The sequence below is a fragment of the Lygodium microphyllum genome, chromosome 23 (assembly GCF_053477565.2).
Source record: "Lygodium microphyllum isolate KBCC chromosome 23, Lygodium_microphyllum_v1.1.10, whole genome shotgun sequence".
In the NCBI taxonomy this organism is placed as follows: Eukaryota; Viridiplantae; Streptophyta; class Polypodiopsida; order Schizaeales; family Lygodiaceae; genus Lygodium; species Lygodium microphyllum.
Window position 1 is genome coordinate 3,504,416 of NC_141157.1, and position 19,704 is coordinate 3,524,119.

Genomic DNA, 19,704 nt, shown 5'->3' on the forward strand with positions numbered 1-19,704 from the left:
CATTAGTTTGGTTAGTTTCAAAGTCAAACAACTTAAATGCGGATGCTCAAAGAGATTAAGCAATATTGAAGCTTTCCAAGAAAAGAGGAATCAATATTTTTTCTATATTTTTCTCTTCTCAAAAATATGTATAATAGGAAAAAAAAACTAAGAGTTTCTTTCAATCATTCACTTTGGAAGCAATTTTATCCATTTAAAGTGAATACAAAGCATCTTACATAAGTCATAAACAACTATATTAGTTTGACAACACTTTATATTTTGGCCATAACTTTTACACTTGATATCGTATTGAGGCAATCCATATCCTAGAACAATGATACAATGAGACTTACAAATTTATATAATGATAGAGTTGATTCTGTGCAGTATTTAGTTCTGTGTTTTATCCAAAACAAAATTATTCTCACTTGGACAACAATTTTAAATAACTGGAATCCACTAGTTGTAGATGGATCACCTAACCATTTGAGTTTATTAATGACTTTTTATAAAGCTTATTTAATAAAAATAAGCAAAAGAGTTATTGTTCTACCATTAGTATCAAATCTATAAAATTTATAAATACATTAACAAACAACATTGTTTGAAAGAAGTATAAGATATGCTTAGAATATATGCTCTTTGCTCTTGTTAAGCAAGAAAGTTACAAATGGTGATACTTTGAATTTCATGATGTATATGCAAGAATTAAAAAAGTGGAATCTAATATACTTCTTGATTGCTTGGTGTTTGTCTTATTTTTGAGCTATTGATATTATTTTAGCTATTGTTCAACTTTAGGAACACTCAGATTGCAATCTATTTGTCTCTTTTGATTTGAATGATACTAAAACTTTTGAACAAAAAAGTGCAAATCTATAATGTATTAATTAGTTCAAAAGAAGCAAGTAAAGTGAATCAAATAAAAAGGTGCTAAGCATGAGAACATTAATCCTAATATATGAGAAGAAATGGATAAATTAGCACATTCCACTACTATGCTAACACTCTTGAAGTTCGCATATTTTTATGTAAAAGATACACAAGATACAGGTTGGTGACTTCTATGAGGAAGAAAGTATAGCTTCACAAGTCTATTAATTAGAAAACTCATTGATCTCCGTGTGGAGAATAGGCCTTCTATGCCTAACCATCTCAATGAGTTCAATACTATTTTCAACTAGTTGTCATCTCAAAACCTTGCATGATTCGATAAAGGCTATGTTCTTATTGGTCACCTTGGCTAAGAGATGGAATACTTTCAAGACATCCATTAGTAACTCTACACTTGCAAGTGATCTTATGAGTACAAATATTGAGAGTTGATAGCTTCAACGATGTTGTCTTAGCCAATCATATCCTAAAGTGAAAGGAGATAGTTGATGTGAAAGTAGATGTACTGTGTAATATAATGTTTGTCCTAGTATGGATACTATGGCCTACCTATTTGTGTGATATAAATGTTGTCCCAAAAATGTATCAATATTGGTTGTGCTTCTTGCATCCTAAGTTCTTTTTTGGTTGCCAATGGTTTTCTAATGGAAGAGAATGATACACGTCTCTAATAATGTGGTGATTAATGATTGGCCTTTTAATGAGTGCTACTAAGTAGTTCTCATCTTCTACACTTGAGGCTTATACATGCCAATGGCCTCAGCCTTGATAACCATCCGCTCAAATGTTTTCTAGTACACTTGCTTATGTGGATACATCTCTTTTTTCACATGGCCATATTTGTTGCGATACAAGCACTTGGGTTGTCTTTACCTATCTCAAAGTAGTAATATTATTTCTGCCATTTGTGCATTTTGGACATCAATGTCCATTGGAGTTCGTCCATCAAGCATGACCTTTGGTTTCATTAATGTCTATGGTACTTCAGCATCTTCTATGGCCCCTTCAATCCGTTGCATATCTGAAATGCTTGATGTAATATTTGTGGTCCTTGATCTTGAACTCGTTTAGCTCCATCTTGGCATATCAAGGCCACAAGAAAGTGATTCATGGACTTGGACATTGCGGGATCAACTCTTGTAATAACTTGGTTAAATTTGAATTGTGCTATCGTTTCTCCTGGTAATTGCTCACACTTCCTTGGTGGCTTTTAAGGAGGACTCTGATGTTTTGGTTGGTAGAATGTCTGATTAGGGACTGTTTTAGTTGCTCCCAATTTAGCTTGAAAATATACCACGTTGCTGCCAGTCCCTCCAGTATTGTCCTGATATCCATTATCTTTCGGTCATCTGTCCAAGAATGGTAGCTTGCCGCATTGTCAAAGTGATCCAACCATGATAGGACATCTTCAGTGGGTAAAGCCACAAATGATCATGGTCGAACTCTTGGGTTCGAGGCGGTTGTTGGATGCTGCTATTGATGCTCGGGAAATGCTAACAGGGTTTGATCTGTCACCTTTATTTGATGTAACATAGAACTGACTGCATTCGTCACTTGTTCTATATAAGTTGGTTGTTCAGGCTGCTGAAACATAGGTTGTGGTGATGTCGGCGTCACCGTTTCCACCAAAATGCAGCACTCCTAATGGACTGAGAGAAGGAAAGACAACAGAAGAGAGATGACTCAGGAAACAAGTCTGAATGTATTTCTTCTCTCCTCCCATGCCTTCACAACTGGGGCCTCACTTCTAGTTAAAGCAGTTACGGATTGCAACTGTAAACTGTGGTTTGTCTATTTAACCCTGGTTCCATTAACTAAGGCCCTCACAATATTTTAGGGTGGGACATGTTTGATTGTCGCAAGTTGCATTTAGCATGCGATGGAATTTCCGAAAAAGAGACGGTTGTAGCCGTCCTAGGCATTTGGTCAGAACTCGAGGATGGCCTTGAAGAGTAGAATATTGTAACAGAAGACACTTTTTTGGTTTTCTCAGTGTTCCTGGGTTCTCTCCATAGGCTTTCAGGTGGCTTACTGTGTTTGATTCAGCACAATCCTCAAGTGATTTTTGTTATGTCGTAAGTGTATCTCTGCAGTTGGGTATCTTACATACTTCACCGTAAAGTGTAGATCAAAGAATTATGGCTTAAGTTTAGTAGGCCTTGCTTAACAAAGACTAGGGGACTGTTACAGTTCAGCAGCTCAGGTAGATTTAGGATTACTTTTATGGGTGCCCTTCGGGTGCTTCATATGTAAAGCAGATTTCAGTTTGTATATCATTTCCATATACAAAGCTTTCTATCAGTGCGTTATTGTAATTCATCAGTTGATGTGATGCTCCTATCATTGGGTGTATTGGATGGACAGGTATGTGCCACCTTCACTTACGGAAGGATTCACAGGAATTAGAATCCTGGTTGATCATAAAACTTCCTTTAGGGTTCTGGCTATCGGTGCTCTCAATTCTCTTCTATTGAAACTTTTTCGTAAGCTTACTGCTTGCAGAACTCTGTTAATAATGCAGCAACTACCTCTGGCTTTTGTACATGAGGAAGATGCCCACAATTACTGACATAGAGTACTCTGCCATTCTGCAAATCCTTCTTGAACCTCTGCATTCACAAGCAAAGAAACATCTTTTTTTCAATCCCTACAAACAGCATGGTAGTGATGTACTCTCAAAGTTCAGGTTAGCACCTCTGGGTAGTCTTTGCTTAGTACTTTGTCTTGCTCACCCCATATAACTAGAGTTTCCTTAGTAATCTGTGAAAGTTAAATGCAAATGTTCATGCCATATCCATAAAAACAAATTAAAAATAACTAAAACAACAAGGACAACAAAGTAATGATACATCTACCATCAAAGTCAGTCACAGACACTCATATCAAATAGTTTTTTTTTCTGCCTATCAAAACCTTTTATCACGGAAAAATCTCAGGGACCAACACTACTTTTATCACTACACTTCAAGGCTGAGCTAACAATAATCAGCAAAAAGAGGTACATACACAAGATAGGTACTCATAGGGTGAGCTGCACCAAAGTATATATCCATGTCTTTCAACGCTAAAAGTTACCTAGCAAGTCTCTCTTTAACCTTCAAACGGTAGGGAACTCAGTACTGTCTTGAATGTATCCATCCTTTCGGGACACTGCCATAAAATGGCCTAGTTGGCCACAAGTGAAACAATGTCCCACAAAATCTCCCCATCTCAAATGAAATCACAGAGAATGCATACCTGGAGAATTTACACAAAACTAAGTAGGATGCTTCCAAGAAGTATCCCAAAGCATGCACATTCTATTTCCATTGACAGCATAGGTACTGGGAGGAATCAACACCTTGAACCTTGACAATGGCATCAATTAAAAACAGACCAGCACACAACCGGACAGCCCTTAACCTCCACCCAAACTGGGCATTCTTGCTTGAGCAATTATGTAAAGTCAGCCATTGGCCTGCATGGAACAACATGCACCAAGTTGTGACCATAAAATGGCAGCAGCTTGCCCAAATTTCATACCTATTGACAGCACAATTTGAGCATAACCTCAAAAAATGCTTTAGGTCATACAAAAATCTCCTCAACAGAATCTTCTTGCAAAATAGCCAGCAACCATGAACTCATAGAAGACATCAATGGGATTCTAGCATTAAAAATAGGATGGCCCCTTTTACATGAACAATGAAAAGGAACACAACACTTTCTTTATATCCACACTAGTATCCAAAACATTGTTTCATCAAAATCTAGGACATTGTTTTGATTATGCTCAACATACTTCCCAAGCAACGTATTTGCAAAGTCAAGAAGATGCTCCCAATCCAATTCATGGGAATCATTGAACTGACCGGTTGCTTAAGCATAAGTCAATGTTAGAGACTTTCCAGGAAGTGATGTGTTTGTCTCAAACACAGGGGCATCCTCAATATGCGTGGTTCGTTTGATGATTCACTCAAAATGTTCAGAATCAATCAAAGTTCAGTAATCTCATATCCATATCAAGACCCAAGCCTCCACTGCCTAGTCAATGAAGGCTGTATTCAATTCAGCCATACTGAAAAGGGCTAATCACAAAAGATCTGTCCAACAACTATTCACATAGATCTGTATGTGTGTGTGTGTGTGTGTGTGAGAAATCAACCTTCCTTCTTGGACATGGTGGTAATTCCCTGATTAAGCACTTAACTATAGCAATCAACAAATGCATATAACTTGAAATGCACAAATTACCTTAATAATCTCGGACATTCGACACCCTGTTGGCCCCAAAACTCACGTCCCTTTTGGTATCTCCTTAGCTTGATTGCTAATGGAATGAGTACAAGCTGAGATTCATAATCTCCTTTGCTGTTCCAAAAGCCCTTTTGCTATAGCACCAATTAGCAATCAATTCGGGCCATTTTCTCCTTGATTTTTCACCCAGGACTTGTACAAATGGAACCACCAACTGGCCAAATGCTGCCCAAATTACAATGAATGGCTTGGCATCTGAATTTCCTGACAATTACACAAACTTCAAGTGCTGAATTCAATGTACGATGCCTTACCAATTGACACAGGTCCCAAGCTAGTTGTCAAAACCTATTTTTTGCATAAATTTAGGGTTTACAGCAGAGATATCTCTACTATCCACCAAATTTGGCTAAGATCTGCTAAAAATGGCTGAGAAATGCTGAGATATCTTGAGAATGGGTTGGGGAAGGTGACAAAAAGCCAAGATGAAAGAGAAATCTGATTTTCTTCACAAGAAAACCCTAAATTCTGCCTACTACCTGCTCCAATGTGCATTTAATGCAATCATCTATTGCTAGACACCTCCAAAATGCTGCCACTTGATTAGCAATGTTGTTACCAGCCCCTAGAATATAACTCCTTGCTGTCCCGTTGAGGCCCCCTAATGGCTATCTTCTCTAGCAAATTGCTATTCTCTAATCAAAAAATGGACCAGCAGCTCTCTCTCTCTCTCTCTCTCTCTCTCTCTCTCTCTCTCTCTCTCAAGCTGTAAACTAACTGAATGTCTGAGACCCAAACCCCAAAAACGTTTTCTCAATTTACATGGGTATTTTTGCAAAGTGGCAACCTTCTAAACCCATTTTTCAACATTATCCAACCATTTAATTAATTTTCAAAATTAAATAATCCTAAAAATTAATTCCAATCCTTCTTACCCTGCCCAAAATTAGACCTACCTATCCATAATTAAATTGGCTAGGCCATTTGCAACTTGGAGTGGTCTCCAACCTCCCTTGACCCTCAAACTTGCATTAATTAATTAATTAAAGCTAGTCCCTAGTCTCACCTCCAACACTTATTGACCAAATAATTGTCCTAGGGTCAAAACTAACAACTGAACCCCAAAGTCTAACTAACATAACTTATCACAACTTTTGCCTTTGACGACCACTGCATCCTTGGGGTCCTTGGCATGTTACCATGAAATAACTCTCATGTGCATCACATGTGCTAAACAACCTTGCACATTAGATCAATAACTTAATCAAATGTTATCGGCAAGATTAATGCATCTCAAAATTTCATGTCCTCGTGACCACACACACAAGTCTGGACTGCAAAGTCTCAATCAGAGCTGCAAGGATTTGGTGGGTCACAATTGGCTGCTGCAGTCACAATTTCTGCAGTGGACTAATATGCAAGTCCGATCACTAAACATGCAGTCTGCCCGCACCTGCAAACACTGCATGCCACTGGCCTGGTTGCCCTGTCCAACAACGAATTATCTCAGCTTGCACGATAGCCTGCAAATACTACATGACGGATACCCAAGACCATATCAAAGATAAAGGCATTATGACTGCACCAAATGTGCCACAGAATTGTCCATCTGATAGAACGAAAGAGGCAAGGATGAACCAACTACAAAGTGGACAAAGAAGGCATCTTGCCCAAAACGCAAGAATGGACTCGCATCCACCGATAAGTCACGCAAGTCCACTCACAGGAAACAAAGCTTCACATCTGTCTCACTACAAAGCACAAGATCAAGAGGTGAATCGGTGTCTCATCAAATGTAGTGCAAAAGATTACCTCGACCTTGTGAGATCTTGCTAGCATGCAGCATGTCTGTAATGGGGAAACCCCCAATAATCAACCTCCATATAAAACTTTCCCCTAAAAAGAAATATTGGACTTCCACAGTTGGAAAATCTATCCCGCCATTTTCCTCTAATAGAAGGACATGCCATACTTTGTTGGCTTTCTCAATGATCCGTGTCTTGTCCTCTACCATCTTCAAAAGTTATGATAGATCTAATTAGCTAATCTTTACTGGAAATCATTAGGTTTCATAAACATCTAATCCTCCCAAGGTGAAGAAGACTGAAAAGCAAGCAATGAAGCATGTTGCTGAAGTTATTCCTATAAGGAAAACTACAACTGGCCATAGCATCTAGACACTTGAAAGTATTCGCAAATAAGACGGAAGGAATAAAGATGGGGCTGCCCAAGAATGACAGCATCATGTACTATCAGAAACCCCAATCAAGCCATCCAATCAAATTTCTCTTGCTGTAAATCTTTATCAAGCGAATCTAGTAGCCTAGAAATGACCAGCACTTCCATCTGTAATGAGATCAAGAGGATACAAATCTATCAAACGGAGAATCTCCTTCCAAAAGCCAATCAAATGAGGGAAAAGAATATGAGTATGAAGGTACGCTAGGGTTTGCATTGAGGAAACACAAAAAGTACGACCATAACTAACACATAAAGACTCGGACAACAACGTACAAAAATTCAAACCCTAAACGCAAAACGCAAAACGCAAAATGCAAAACACAAAACATAAAACGCAAAACTCAAAACTCAAAACAAAAAAACATAAACACACATAGAGAAAGAAGAGAACTTTGAAGTGAATGAATCAATGCAATAAATGAATGTAAGAGTTTACAAAATGCTCAAGGGTAGAGCACTGAGTGTCCGAGTGTAACATCCACCAAAGACGGATTCCAAGTGCTATAACTACCTGTCAATGCTGTCAGAGTGTGGAGAAGATGAAAACGTTGATCACCAGAGGCTTTGAAGGGAGTCACTAGAGAGAGAAACCTAACACTAGGTGCTAGAGCAACAAACGCAAGCAAAAATACGTGTTGAGGGAGCTAGCGATGGCAAGAGCACACCAAACGCAACAAAGGAAAGTCACCAGGCAACAAGGTGGCAGCTACAAGGCACCTACCAAGCATTCGAAGAGCTGATGGAGAGATGGCAGTAGTCATGAAGGTGGACAGCCACTCACTGAATGCAAGGCTGATAACTAAAATCTGCACATGGAAGTGAGAAACCTGCACACAAGGACAGGGTTGAATGGTGGGCAATCTATCTATTTATGGATGCGAAAGGATTCTCCCAAATTAGGGTTTTTCATGTGGGACACAGAAACTCTCTAGATCGCTCCCCGTTTAATGAGAATTTTAGTAATTTATTGTTTCGAGGCTGTTTTAAAGAGCTAATCAATGGATAATGAATCTGTAGCTCAACCATGAGATCATATAAATCATGATGGATTGAGCCATTTTGAGCAGCACATGAAGAGACCAATCTTGATATTTCCAATACATAAGCCTATCATAAATCCAAGAGGACATCTGATGAAGCAAGATCGGAGAAGTCACATCCACACCAACAGGATATCCCAAGGGAAACTACGGCTCCCTGCCAACCCAAAACTTGCAAACTGGTCTCCGTACAAGAAATCGTTGTAGATTCCTCAACATTAATATGAAGCCCCAAAGCTAAACCAAACAAACTCAATATAGCCATTGTCAAATTTATATTGGTGTGGTCAGCCTTAAGAAACATAAAGGAATCATCTGCCAAAGATTGACCCAAACGATTAGCACCACTAGAAAAAGTCAAACCCTCTCTCTCACTCTCTTTGTTTTTTGTAATGGATAGTTCTATTATATCCAATCACGAGGAATACAAAAGTCACATAAAAGAGCAAAAGAATTTGTCATATGCCAAGGAACCAAGTCCTCCCAAGTGAGAATATCGGAATGTTGAATGAGATCTAATTGCCAATGTAGGAGGCCCTTAAGCCTAGGTATATATCCTTGGATACTAGAGACTGAATAAAAAACAAACACATTCCTGATAAACCAATTATGCCAACAACCCCAAAACCTGAGAAATGTTGGAAAATGACGGTTAACTATGGAGGAGAGAAAAGAGAGACAATGAGAGTGTGTTGAAGAAAAAGAGTAGAGTATACTTACTAAATTGAAAGAATGAGAATGAAAGGTACAATATAGGTCTAAGATAGACCTAGCTCTAACTCAACTAGAGTTAACTGACTCTAACTCTAGCTCTAAGAGTGGTGACACAACTTATAACTTTAGTTGTGTTCACACTAAGAACTAAAGACTAAAACATCAAGCACTACCCATAGAATTGGCAAATTCTAACACCCCCTTGCAGCGCCAATGTGGTAAAGTACAAGAATGATCAATCACCAAAGGGTAGCAAGTTTAAGGACTTGCGAAAAGCCTCAAACCTCTCAGGAGATAGTGCCTTGGTGAATATGTCTACAACATTTTCTTGTATAGGAATACACATCACGCTGATCTCCCCTACATAGCATCTCTCTCCGACATAATGTTAATGCACCTCAATATGTTTCATCCGAGCATGAAACACAGGATTTCATGCCACTACAATAGCATTCTAACTATCAGAAAAAATAGGTGGAGAACCTTCCAATGGTAAACGTAGATCAACCAACAATCTACGCAACCATACACATTCCATTGTTGTCGTGAACGCTGCCTTGTACTCAACCTCACAAGACGAGGTAGCCACTATAGGTTGTTTCTTGCTTAGCTATGAAATGCATAAACGGCCCAGAATGAAACAGTGTCCACCGGTAGACTACCTAGTGTATGCATCACGAGCCCAATCTAAATCACGGTAAGCCTGTAATTGCAAGTCTCCCCTTGGGAAATAATAATACATGTGACTAAGTACCTTGCAAGTATCTAAAGATCCACTCTGCTCACCTAAGACACTACATACTGAATGTCAGGGCACGTGTTGCAAAGATAAATAAGACAGCTAACATCCTGGCTATAAATTGCAACATCAAACATCTCTTCGCCATCATGCATAGACAGCTTTAAGCCTAGCTCCATAGGAGTGCACATAGATTTGCAATCTAGCATATTAAACCTATGTAACAACTCATCCATATACTGTGACTGTGACATGATGATACCATGCTGATTTTGGGTGAACTGAATCCCCAAATAATAGTGTAGATACTCCATCCCATATCTAATATAGCAAATGCATGTTTTAATTCATCCTTGAAATCTGTAATTTTTGCTTCTGAAGGTCTAGTGAGCAGCATGCCATCAACATAAAGAATGATAATCAGCAAGTCTCCTCCTTCATTCTTAATATATAGAGTGGGAGCAGTTGGACTATCTTTGAACCCTTTGTTGACCAAATATGCATCAATTTTAGAGTACCATGAACGAGGAGCTTGTTTGAGACCATAAATAGCTTTGTTTAGCTTGCATACCATGTGCTTTTTCCCCTTAACCATAAACCCTCGAGGTTGTGACACATATACATCCTCATGCAAATCCCCATTTAAGAATGTTGTCTTAATGTCCAACTGATGTACCTTCCAACCATAATTTGCAGCCATAGCAATTATACATCTCATTCTACTCACTCATACAAGATGTAGGAGCAAAAGTCTCTTCATAATCTATGCTTTCTTCTATGCATAGCCTTTTGCTACCAACCGTGCTTTGTACCTGTCAATGGTACCATCAACCTTGCGTTTAAGTTTAAAAAACCCATTTTGTGTCAATGGCCTTATTGCCAAGAGGTAAATCCACAAGATCCCACGTAGAGTTAGTGGCAATACAGTCTAGCTCATCCTGCATGGTTTGCATCCAATGTACATCTTAACACACTTTCTAACAAGGGTTGAATGCAAAGAGAAAAACAAACACTTCCTAGAAATAATGTGCTTTAAACCTCCATTGTCAAAATACCATGTTTGCTGCATTTCAACAACATTAAACGCTGAATCAGCCATTGAATAATCATAACTACAAGTCAAAAATGCACAGTCCTCCACAAAGTTGGCTAAAGCATCAGTATTAGTAGACTTGCTAGCTGATGTCTCTTGGACAACCAAACCAAAGTCCTTTTTCTTCTCTTTGGCTAATCTCTTACAGCATTCATCAATATAGTGGCATGGCTTCTTGCAATAATGGCATTTCCTCTTCTTTTTAGACTTTTCTATGTTTTGGATAGCCTTATTTGATGGCTATCCAACATCATTGTTTTGCTTGACTTTTCTTTTGCCTTTGTACTTCGAAAGCATAGCCACATCTCCTAACGCAATGCAACATTCTTTTGAGTATGTTCCTCTTGCAAATAGAGTCCTTCCGACTCCACAAATGTAACAACATCAAAGAGGTGTGGAAACCAAGATACAACTCTGGAAGAGTTCTGTGTGATGTTTAACAATTCAGCATCCTGAATGATTTCATCGACATTGAGCAACTGCTCGCGCAAATCCTGTATGTGAGTCACGTGATCTGTCATGCTATCACCCTCATCCATGTTCAAATTGGCCCACTCTCTATGAAGATAAGATATTCTGACCTCGTTATGTCCTCCAAACAAACACTCAAGTACATCCCATGCTGATTTTGAGGTCTTATAAGATCGAATGTGTGAAATAATCAATCTTTTCACTAACAAGGCAATCAAAGAAAGTACCTATGCATCTTTTGAGTCCAATCTCCTTTGATCTTCAGTAGAAGGGACAGTAGCACCAACAGCATGTTCTCTAGCATTACGCTGAGGTATTTGAGATGCAAGACTTCTTGGTTGCTGTAAATCACCTGTAACATAGTCCCACAAGTCCTTCACTACAAGAAGTTTGCGAACCATAAAATTCCACGACAGGTAGTTTGATCCAACAAGTTTTCTCTGCTAAAGTATAAATTGTACTCCGTACCAAAAATTCCCTTGGGATTATGCAAGTACCAAACTGTCACACAAATGCCAAAGTGTATCCAATTTAACCCAAATCAACACTTAGCCAAGAAATAACGGCAATGCACTGCTGTACCACACATGCCTCGTAATGTGTGCCATCAAAAGTACAAATTACAGCAACTTAATGCTGATTCTTACCAAAATTTACTGAATTCTTTTTAAAAAATTTGCTCAATCTGATTGTAACAGCAATTAAATATTGTTGTACCGCTTGTTTGCTGCCTTGGAATGCATGTAGGGCAAAAGCCCCAATTTTTTTCCTAAAATTTCAAAGAAATTGAAATTTTGCCCTATATTTCTTCCTAAAATTTCAAAGAAATTGAAAAAATTTATACTTTACAGCTTGAATTTCTGTGGCAATGTCACCTCAGGATCCATGCCAACAACAAACAACTAGAATTGGCCTCATGATGTATATCGGAGCCTCTAGGACCAAAAGCCCCAAATTTCCTACACAAATTTCAATGAAATTGTGCAATGTCGGCATTTCCAATGAAGATTCATACATGGGACTGCAAATCGAGCAAAAGCCCCAAAATTTTTTGCGAGAACGTCAAATAAATTGTAAAATTTCTTCGAATTGGTTATCAATTTGAAGTCCTATAGCGAAAATTGACAAAAGCCCCAAATGTTGGGCAGCACCAACTGAGATTCGGAAAGAGATGGCCAAAATAAATGGGAAATTGCAAAAATTTTGAAAAAAAAAAACCCAAATCTGAAAATTAGGGCTTCTACACTTTTTAGGGTTTGCAGAAAAATCGCAAGCTGGGTTGAGAAAATGGCAGGCAGAAGCGAGAAAATAAGGGGCGGAGCTGAAAACAACAGCAACTGCTCCAAAACAGTAGCTCCTTGGGCTGCGTGTGGGTTGCATACAAGACTGTGCGTAGAGTTGCGCGCAGACTAAAAACAACAACTCATCGTTCTCTTCCTTGGGCAGAGAGTTGGCTAACAGCAACAGGACCTTGGGCAAGGTGGCACCGGTTGACGGTGGCTGAACTAAATCCGCACATAGAACCTTGCTCTAATACCAAATGTTGGAAAATGAAAGCTAGCTATGGAGGAGAGAAAAGAGACACAATGAGAGTGTGTTGAAGCAAAAGAGTAGAGTGTACTTGCTGAATTGAAAGAATGAGAATGAAAGATATAAGATAGGTCTAAGATAAACCTAGCTCTAACTCGACTAGAGTTAGCCGACTCTAACTTTAACTCTAAGAGTGGTGACACACCTTATAACTTTAGTTGTGTTCACACTAAGAACTGAAAAAGGAATGAAGACTAAAACATTGAGCAGTGCCTCTAGAATTGGAAAATTCTAACAAGAAAGTGGAACAATATCTTCGTATATGGTTGAACAAGAGTTGGAAATTTTGCCTTAGTAAAGACCCAATCAAAGGGGTACAAAGATGGCCCAACTATAGCTCAAATATGAGACAGAAAGGGAATCTTCACTCCTGAGTCGTGACATGGGTAATGAATCACGATTTCAATCATATGACATGAAGACTCAAAGTTTTGTAAGAAATTTGGATATTGTTGTTGTAAGCATTTATAAATTTACATACCCACATAATACCGTATTTATTCTAGTGTACAATCCAAAACGTCGTTTCCCCATTTCCAAAATTTGGTTAAAACTCCGAAACTCCATCCCGTTTCTGTTTCCCTTATTTTAAAAAATCCCCCGTACTATGGATCAAGAGCTATCTCTTGGAGCAGTAAGAACCAGCCTAATGTGGCTCTTTCTTCTACAAAGGCTGAGTATCGTGTCATTTGTTCTACAACTATGGAGGTAGTTTGTTCTACAACTATGGAGGTAGTTTTGCTCCGCCATTTATTGGGGAAGATTGACCTTTCCCAGACACGACCTACGGAGCTGCACGTTGACAACCAATGTGCTCTCACTTTGGCGAACAACCCAATGTTTCATGCTCGCACAAAGCACATCAAAGTTCAGTATCACTATATTCGAGAGGAGATCGTGGATTCCAAGTTAGCGGCGGCCTAATGTCCTACTGAGGACAATGCAGTGGATCTCTTCACGAAGCCTTTGCCCAAGGCTTCTATGGTTCATCACATGATATTCTTGGGTCTTCAAACACTCCCAGAATCTAAGAAGAAATGTTAGCCTGCATATTTTAGTCATATCAGTCTCTCATCTCCTAATTGTGAGCTCCTATCAGAGTCTCACTAAGACATGGGAACTTTGATATTTTAGTATGCATTTCTCCTATTTTAGGTTCTTTTCCTATGTTTGTCAATCGGCCTACACCTCCTAGTGCTTCGACACTGTCCAAGATGCCACCTCATTATTTGTCAAACTTTCCTATGCAATTGGATTGCATTTATTGCAGTCCCCCAAGTTATTTGCAGCAAGTCAGCCAGATTTAGAGCCCTTTTTGCAAGTCGGCCACATTTGGTGGTCCTCAACTATTCACAGCTGGCCACTCTTCACTTTGGTCATCATCTTTTGCAAGTTGCTCCTCCAACTTTGGCATCTTGCTCCATCTCCAATGATGTTACTACTGTCGTCATCATTTTCAGCCTGATCTGGTGTCTTCACTGATGCCTCCAGCTGTGTGCAGGGACTGATCAGTCCTCCCTTTGTATTCAGCATTCATTTCAACCAGTGCAGATTTCTTCCCTCTTATTTCTGTTGTCTCTCTCTTTCCTTCTCACTCTGTTCGTGTTCCTTCTTTCGTTGCACACACTCACATTTGCTTCCCAAATGCCTTTGAAGATAACATCTTCTTGTTGACCTTGCTGTCCTTTTTGGAAGATTTCAAAAATCTCTCAAATTGAGGATCTTTAACCAATTGAACAAAGATGTTAGCTGCTGCCTTCAACCAAGCCTTGAATTGGTCATCATATTCTTCACTCTTTGCTGATCATTAGCATATTGTGGCCTAGAAGGACCCACTTCTTAGTCAACAACCATATTCTCTCCTTGCTGTCCATACTGTAAGCCTGTTCCAAGATTAGGCATTGCATTTTCCCCTTCATTATGTGCATTTACAAAATGAGATGCATCATCACTAGTTGATCCCATCTCACTGTAGGAAGACATTCTTGTTGTAAATGCTCAACTTAACACAATTTCAGCACTAGAGCAAAGCTGCCGACCTTCAATCAAGTGCCTTGAGCCCACAACACACCAAGTCAAGGGAATTAATGGTGTCCCGACAATGGAACCATGAAACGAGCCTTTATTTCTCGAAGAGGGTGGTAGTGACCAGATTAATCAACCATTACAACAAGCACTAAATTCACATAAACTGAAAATGCAAATGTTACCACTTAATCTTGGACAATGGACAGCCTATTGGCCCCAAAAACTGGTGTCCCTTGCAATATTTCTTTAGCTTTTATTGCAACTGTGTGGAGCACACTAAGATTCTTCAATCACCTCTCCTCTCCAAGTGCCTCTTGCTATCATGAATGACCAAAAGCCTTCAAACCAATTTGCACCTTGGTTTGCTCAAGGATCCTTCAATTATGCTCCTCAGGTGACAATTTCAGTCCCAAATGTTTGTTGGCTGAATGGCCACTTAAATCTCTTGAAATTGCCCCAATTTCAATGACTAAAATCCAAGTCTCTAGACCTTCAAATTTTTTTAGCACGCTTCCCAAGGTGGTTGTCAAAACCTAATTTATGCTTGAAATTATTGTTTATGGCAGAGATTCACCAAAATCTCCGCCTCCAATGTCTAAATCTACTTCGAATTGCGGAGAAAGGATGAGAATAGGCTAGAGGATGAGACAGCTGAGGAGAGAGAAAATTTAGACTCCCATCGTGAGAAAATGAAAAAAATCAATTATTGCCCTATCTACACAGCCATGAAAGCGATCCCCACTGCTAGAACACACCAAATATAATGTTTGCTTAACCGAAACAACCCTCAAACTGCTGTTACCCACTACTATAGTCTCTTTTGGGCATATCTGGGCATATCACCAACTCTGGAGGATTTCTTGCTGCTTGGAAATGGCCTATCAACCGTGGCAACGGCAATGCCAGCCTCCTCTCTCTCTCTCTCTCTCTCTCTCTCTCTCTCTCTCTCTCAGCTTGGACAAGGCTAGAACGACCCTCTCAACCTACAAAAACGTCTTGTCTACTTCCGTGGGCAAGTTTTGCAAAGTGCTAATCTTTCAAAACAATTTTCAACATTATCTCGCTTTATTAAATTAATTTTTATAACTATTTATGGCTTAGAAAAATAATTTGATTGACCAACACTTGAACAGGTTAGACGAATTTATCACCCAAGCAATCCTGAGCACTCGTTAGCCCGAAATTGGCAACAATGAATTAATTAATGTGAATTCTCTAGTGTCACCACTAACACTTGGAGCTAATTAAATGGTCTAAGCCAAATTCCGACACCAAGTACCACCTAGTATTTGTCAAATATAACTTGTTAAAATTTTTGTGGAAACTAGCCTTCCTCCTTGGATAAGATGGTAAATAACTTGATTATGCACTAATTACAACAAGTATAAAATTCAGATAAACTGAAAATGCACAATTTACCACTTTAATATTGCACATTGGACATCCTATTGACCCTACAATTGGCACCCCTTGAGGTATTTCTTTATCTTATATTGCAAACGAAAGGAATATAACTAAGATCCTCTAATCTCCTCCGCTAATCCAAGTACATCTTGCTATTAAAATCAACCAACAAGCCTCCAAACCAATTTGCCCCTTCGTTTGCTTAGGGATTGCCTTTCACTCTACTCCTTGAGAGACAAATTCAGCCCCAAATCTGATATTGGCTAGCTGGCCTCTTGAATCTCCCTGAAATTCCTCAATTTCAATTGTTGGAATTTAAGTCCTAGACCCTCAATTCGGAACATGCATCCTAAGTCAGCTATCAAAACCCTAGTTTGTGTTGTAAATTAGGACTTACAACAAAGATTGACTAAAATCTCTTCATTTTATGACTCAAACTGCTGAAAATGCTGAGATAACTTGAGAGATGACTAAGGATGAGAGAGAATGTTGTAGAGAGAGATATTTGAGAATTTCATCCCGAGAAACACTCAAAAACTATAGCTGGCCTACTCAAGCAACCATGGAAGCTGTCACCTACAGCTTAGGACCACCAAAAAGACTACTACCCCCTCCTATATGTTATCATCTACACTAGAAGAACCTTGGGCTACTATCACCTACTCCTGGAGGACTTGAAACTACTGTCACATGTTGTAGGACCAATCCCTGGTGGCTGCAAATCACATCAGCAACCTCTCCTTGCTCTCTAACAATCTCCTTCTCTCTCACAATGGCTAGAATAGACTTCCACTAGCCCCTAAAAACGTTTTTCCCGCTTGCATGGACAAGTTTTGCCAAGTGGCAAGCTTCTATTCTCATTTTTCAATATTATTCAGCTAATTCATTTAATTTTCAAAATATTAATTCTGAAAACTGATTTAATAATTATTTTAGGGCTCAAAAATTTAATTTCACCAACTAGAAATTAAATTAGCTAGACCAATTTGTCTTTCAAGTATCCCTGAACAGTTATTGACTCTTAGACTTGCATTAATTAATTAATTAATACCTAGTCTCTAATATCACCACTGATATTAGTGGCCAATAAATTGGTCTAGGCCCAGATCTGACACCAAGTACCACCCACTACCTCTCGGGCATAACTTATTATAACTTTTGCCTTTGACACCTACTACATCCTCACGGTCCTTGGCCCGTACCATGAAATAACTACCATGCATATGCTAAACAATCTTGCACATTTAATTAATAAATAAATTAAATGTTATCGACAAGATTAAATAAAGCATCTCAAAATTTCACGTCCCCATGACATTTATCTTTGACACTCACTAATATTTCAGGGTCCTAGGTTCCACAATGTGAAATAACTAACTTGCACCTCACATGTGCAAGTCATATTTGCACATCTAATAAACTCTTAACAAAATGCTAAGCAAAGCATTAAAATTTCGCATCCTCATGACAGTGACTACTCTCAAACGAGAAGTCAAAAGCAAGAGTCTATCAAGCAATTGCCCCATATAACCATCAAAAACCTTATGCTTCAGATAGCATAAATCAAAGCATAATGGTAGCCTACCACCTAGAATTTGGACAAAAGAAGCAATGGGTTATTCAAGCATCTCAAACTGCAAGGAAAAGTGATCTAACAGAACATATTGTTGCATCACTCTTATCTCTAAAATCTTTAGGAAACAAGCATCATCCCACATGAGATATATACAAGCCAACCGAGACCACAACGGCCAAAGAAAAGGCTAAAGGCCTTGCTTAAGGACTACTAAAGCAAAGTTATTCCATATGCAACATTCAGGTGCATCCATCACCAAGTACTCAAAAGTTGGCTAGGAGAGATCAACACACATTGAAAATCCCCATGAGCAATCTTGGTCCACCACGTGACAAGCATGCTTTTAGTCTATCACATAGATCACATCAAGACAAAGGATCTTTTGGTGCATAGAGCCCAGCCAAACATAAAACCTTCCCTTCAAAAAAATTTCAAACAACAAAAAGCAACCATGCATCACTCTCTCTCTTTTTTTTCGTAAAATCTCTCTCTCTCTCACTCTCTCTCTCTCTCTCTCTCTCTCTCTCGTACGCATATTGATAAATTATACCTCTATGATTATAGTCAGAATTGCCCTACACTCGAGCTTAACTGGTTAGAGCTCAACCGTGTGATTAGACGTACTGAGATTAGATACAAAGAGGGCTTGGGTTTGAGCATGGCACACTATCAGAGCTATTTTCTTCAGCTCTCTAAAGGTAGTTCCGTCACCCAACTGAGCTATCTGAATACTCAGCTGCCACATGGGTTACATACAGCTATTGGACAAATCCGTACCTTGATGCATCACTTAAAAATTGAGACAACCTAATGGAAGGGTATGGAGATTGGAGACCACAAGTGCCAACTTTGTGACTGGGAGCAAGAGATTGAGGAGGATTACATTTGTCAATGCACTATATATTATGATATTAAACGTAGATACCATTGTCCGTTTTGAGAGGGTTTAGGCTCTCTATGGCAACGGGCGATGCAGTTTGAGAATTAAAGATGTTTGGGATTTTTGCTTTTGGAGCTTCATAGGCACAAAGCTGCTATTAAACGGAATAGAAGCCCCCCATAGCTAGGCACAATTAGATAAAGGGTTGTCACTGACTTTCACTACCAGAGAGTCTTGACCACCATCGCTGATAGACAGCCAGCAAGGCCAAGTTGTAGAGAAGCTTCAACTTCAGGGGGTATTTCTTTGGATAGAGCACTAGCACTCAATCAAGCGAGACACCCACGCCCACCTAGAAGGAGTCCCAAACACGCTTGTTATAGACACAATAGAGCTATCACTGAGCACCAAAGAGGCCAGATACCAAGGCATCTCAACCACAGAGAGCTAAATTTCCACTTCAGAGAGATACTTCACTAAGGAAAAGAACATTTTTATCTTGCTTTTTCTTCTTTCTTAGTTTTATGGCTTACATTTGCACCTTAGATATATTCTTACAGAGTATATTGCCTAACATCTAGTCTCATAGGCATATCTTTATCTTTTAAGATGAGATATACATTTCTTGGTATGTTTTTGGCGCAGTCTCATAGGCCACATTGGCCGTTTAGAGGCATTAATATACTTTTTCCTTCTTTCTTTCTTTCTCTCACAATTTCACTTAACTTTTATTGCATTGGTTTTGCCTTCATGAATAAAGACATCATTGCACTCCTACTACCTACTCAGGTGACAGGTCACATATATCACTGTCCT

General features: G+C 39.0%; 1 protein-coding gene across 3 annotated transcripts in view; it reads right to left on the bottom strand.

The window, feature by feature from the left end:
• Positions 1-1,143: 1,143 nt before the first annotated feature.
• The window catches only part of LOC148015815 (alpha/beta hydrolase domain-containing protein VTE7-like), a 67,388-nt gene continuing 48,827 nt past the window's right edge, over positions 1,144-19,704 (bottom strand). For 2 of the 3 annotated variants that reach the window (XM_087664228.1, XM_087664227.1), the window contains exons 11-12: positions 3,571-3,636; positions 1,144-3,485 (exon numbers count right to left, since the gene is read on the bottom strand). In XM_087664228.1, the coding sequence (XP_087520354.1) occupies positions 3,366-3,485; positions 3,571-3,636 (186 nt within the window). In that variant the 3' untranslated portion in view covers positions 1,144-3,365. The remainder of the gene's footprint in view (positions 3,486-3,570; positions 3,637-19,704) is intronic. The other variant, XM_087664229.1, reaches the window with a different exon arrangement.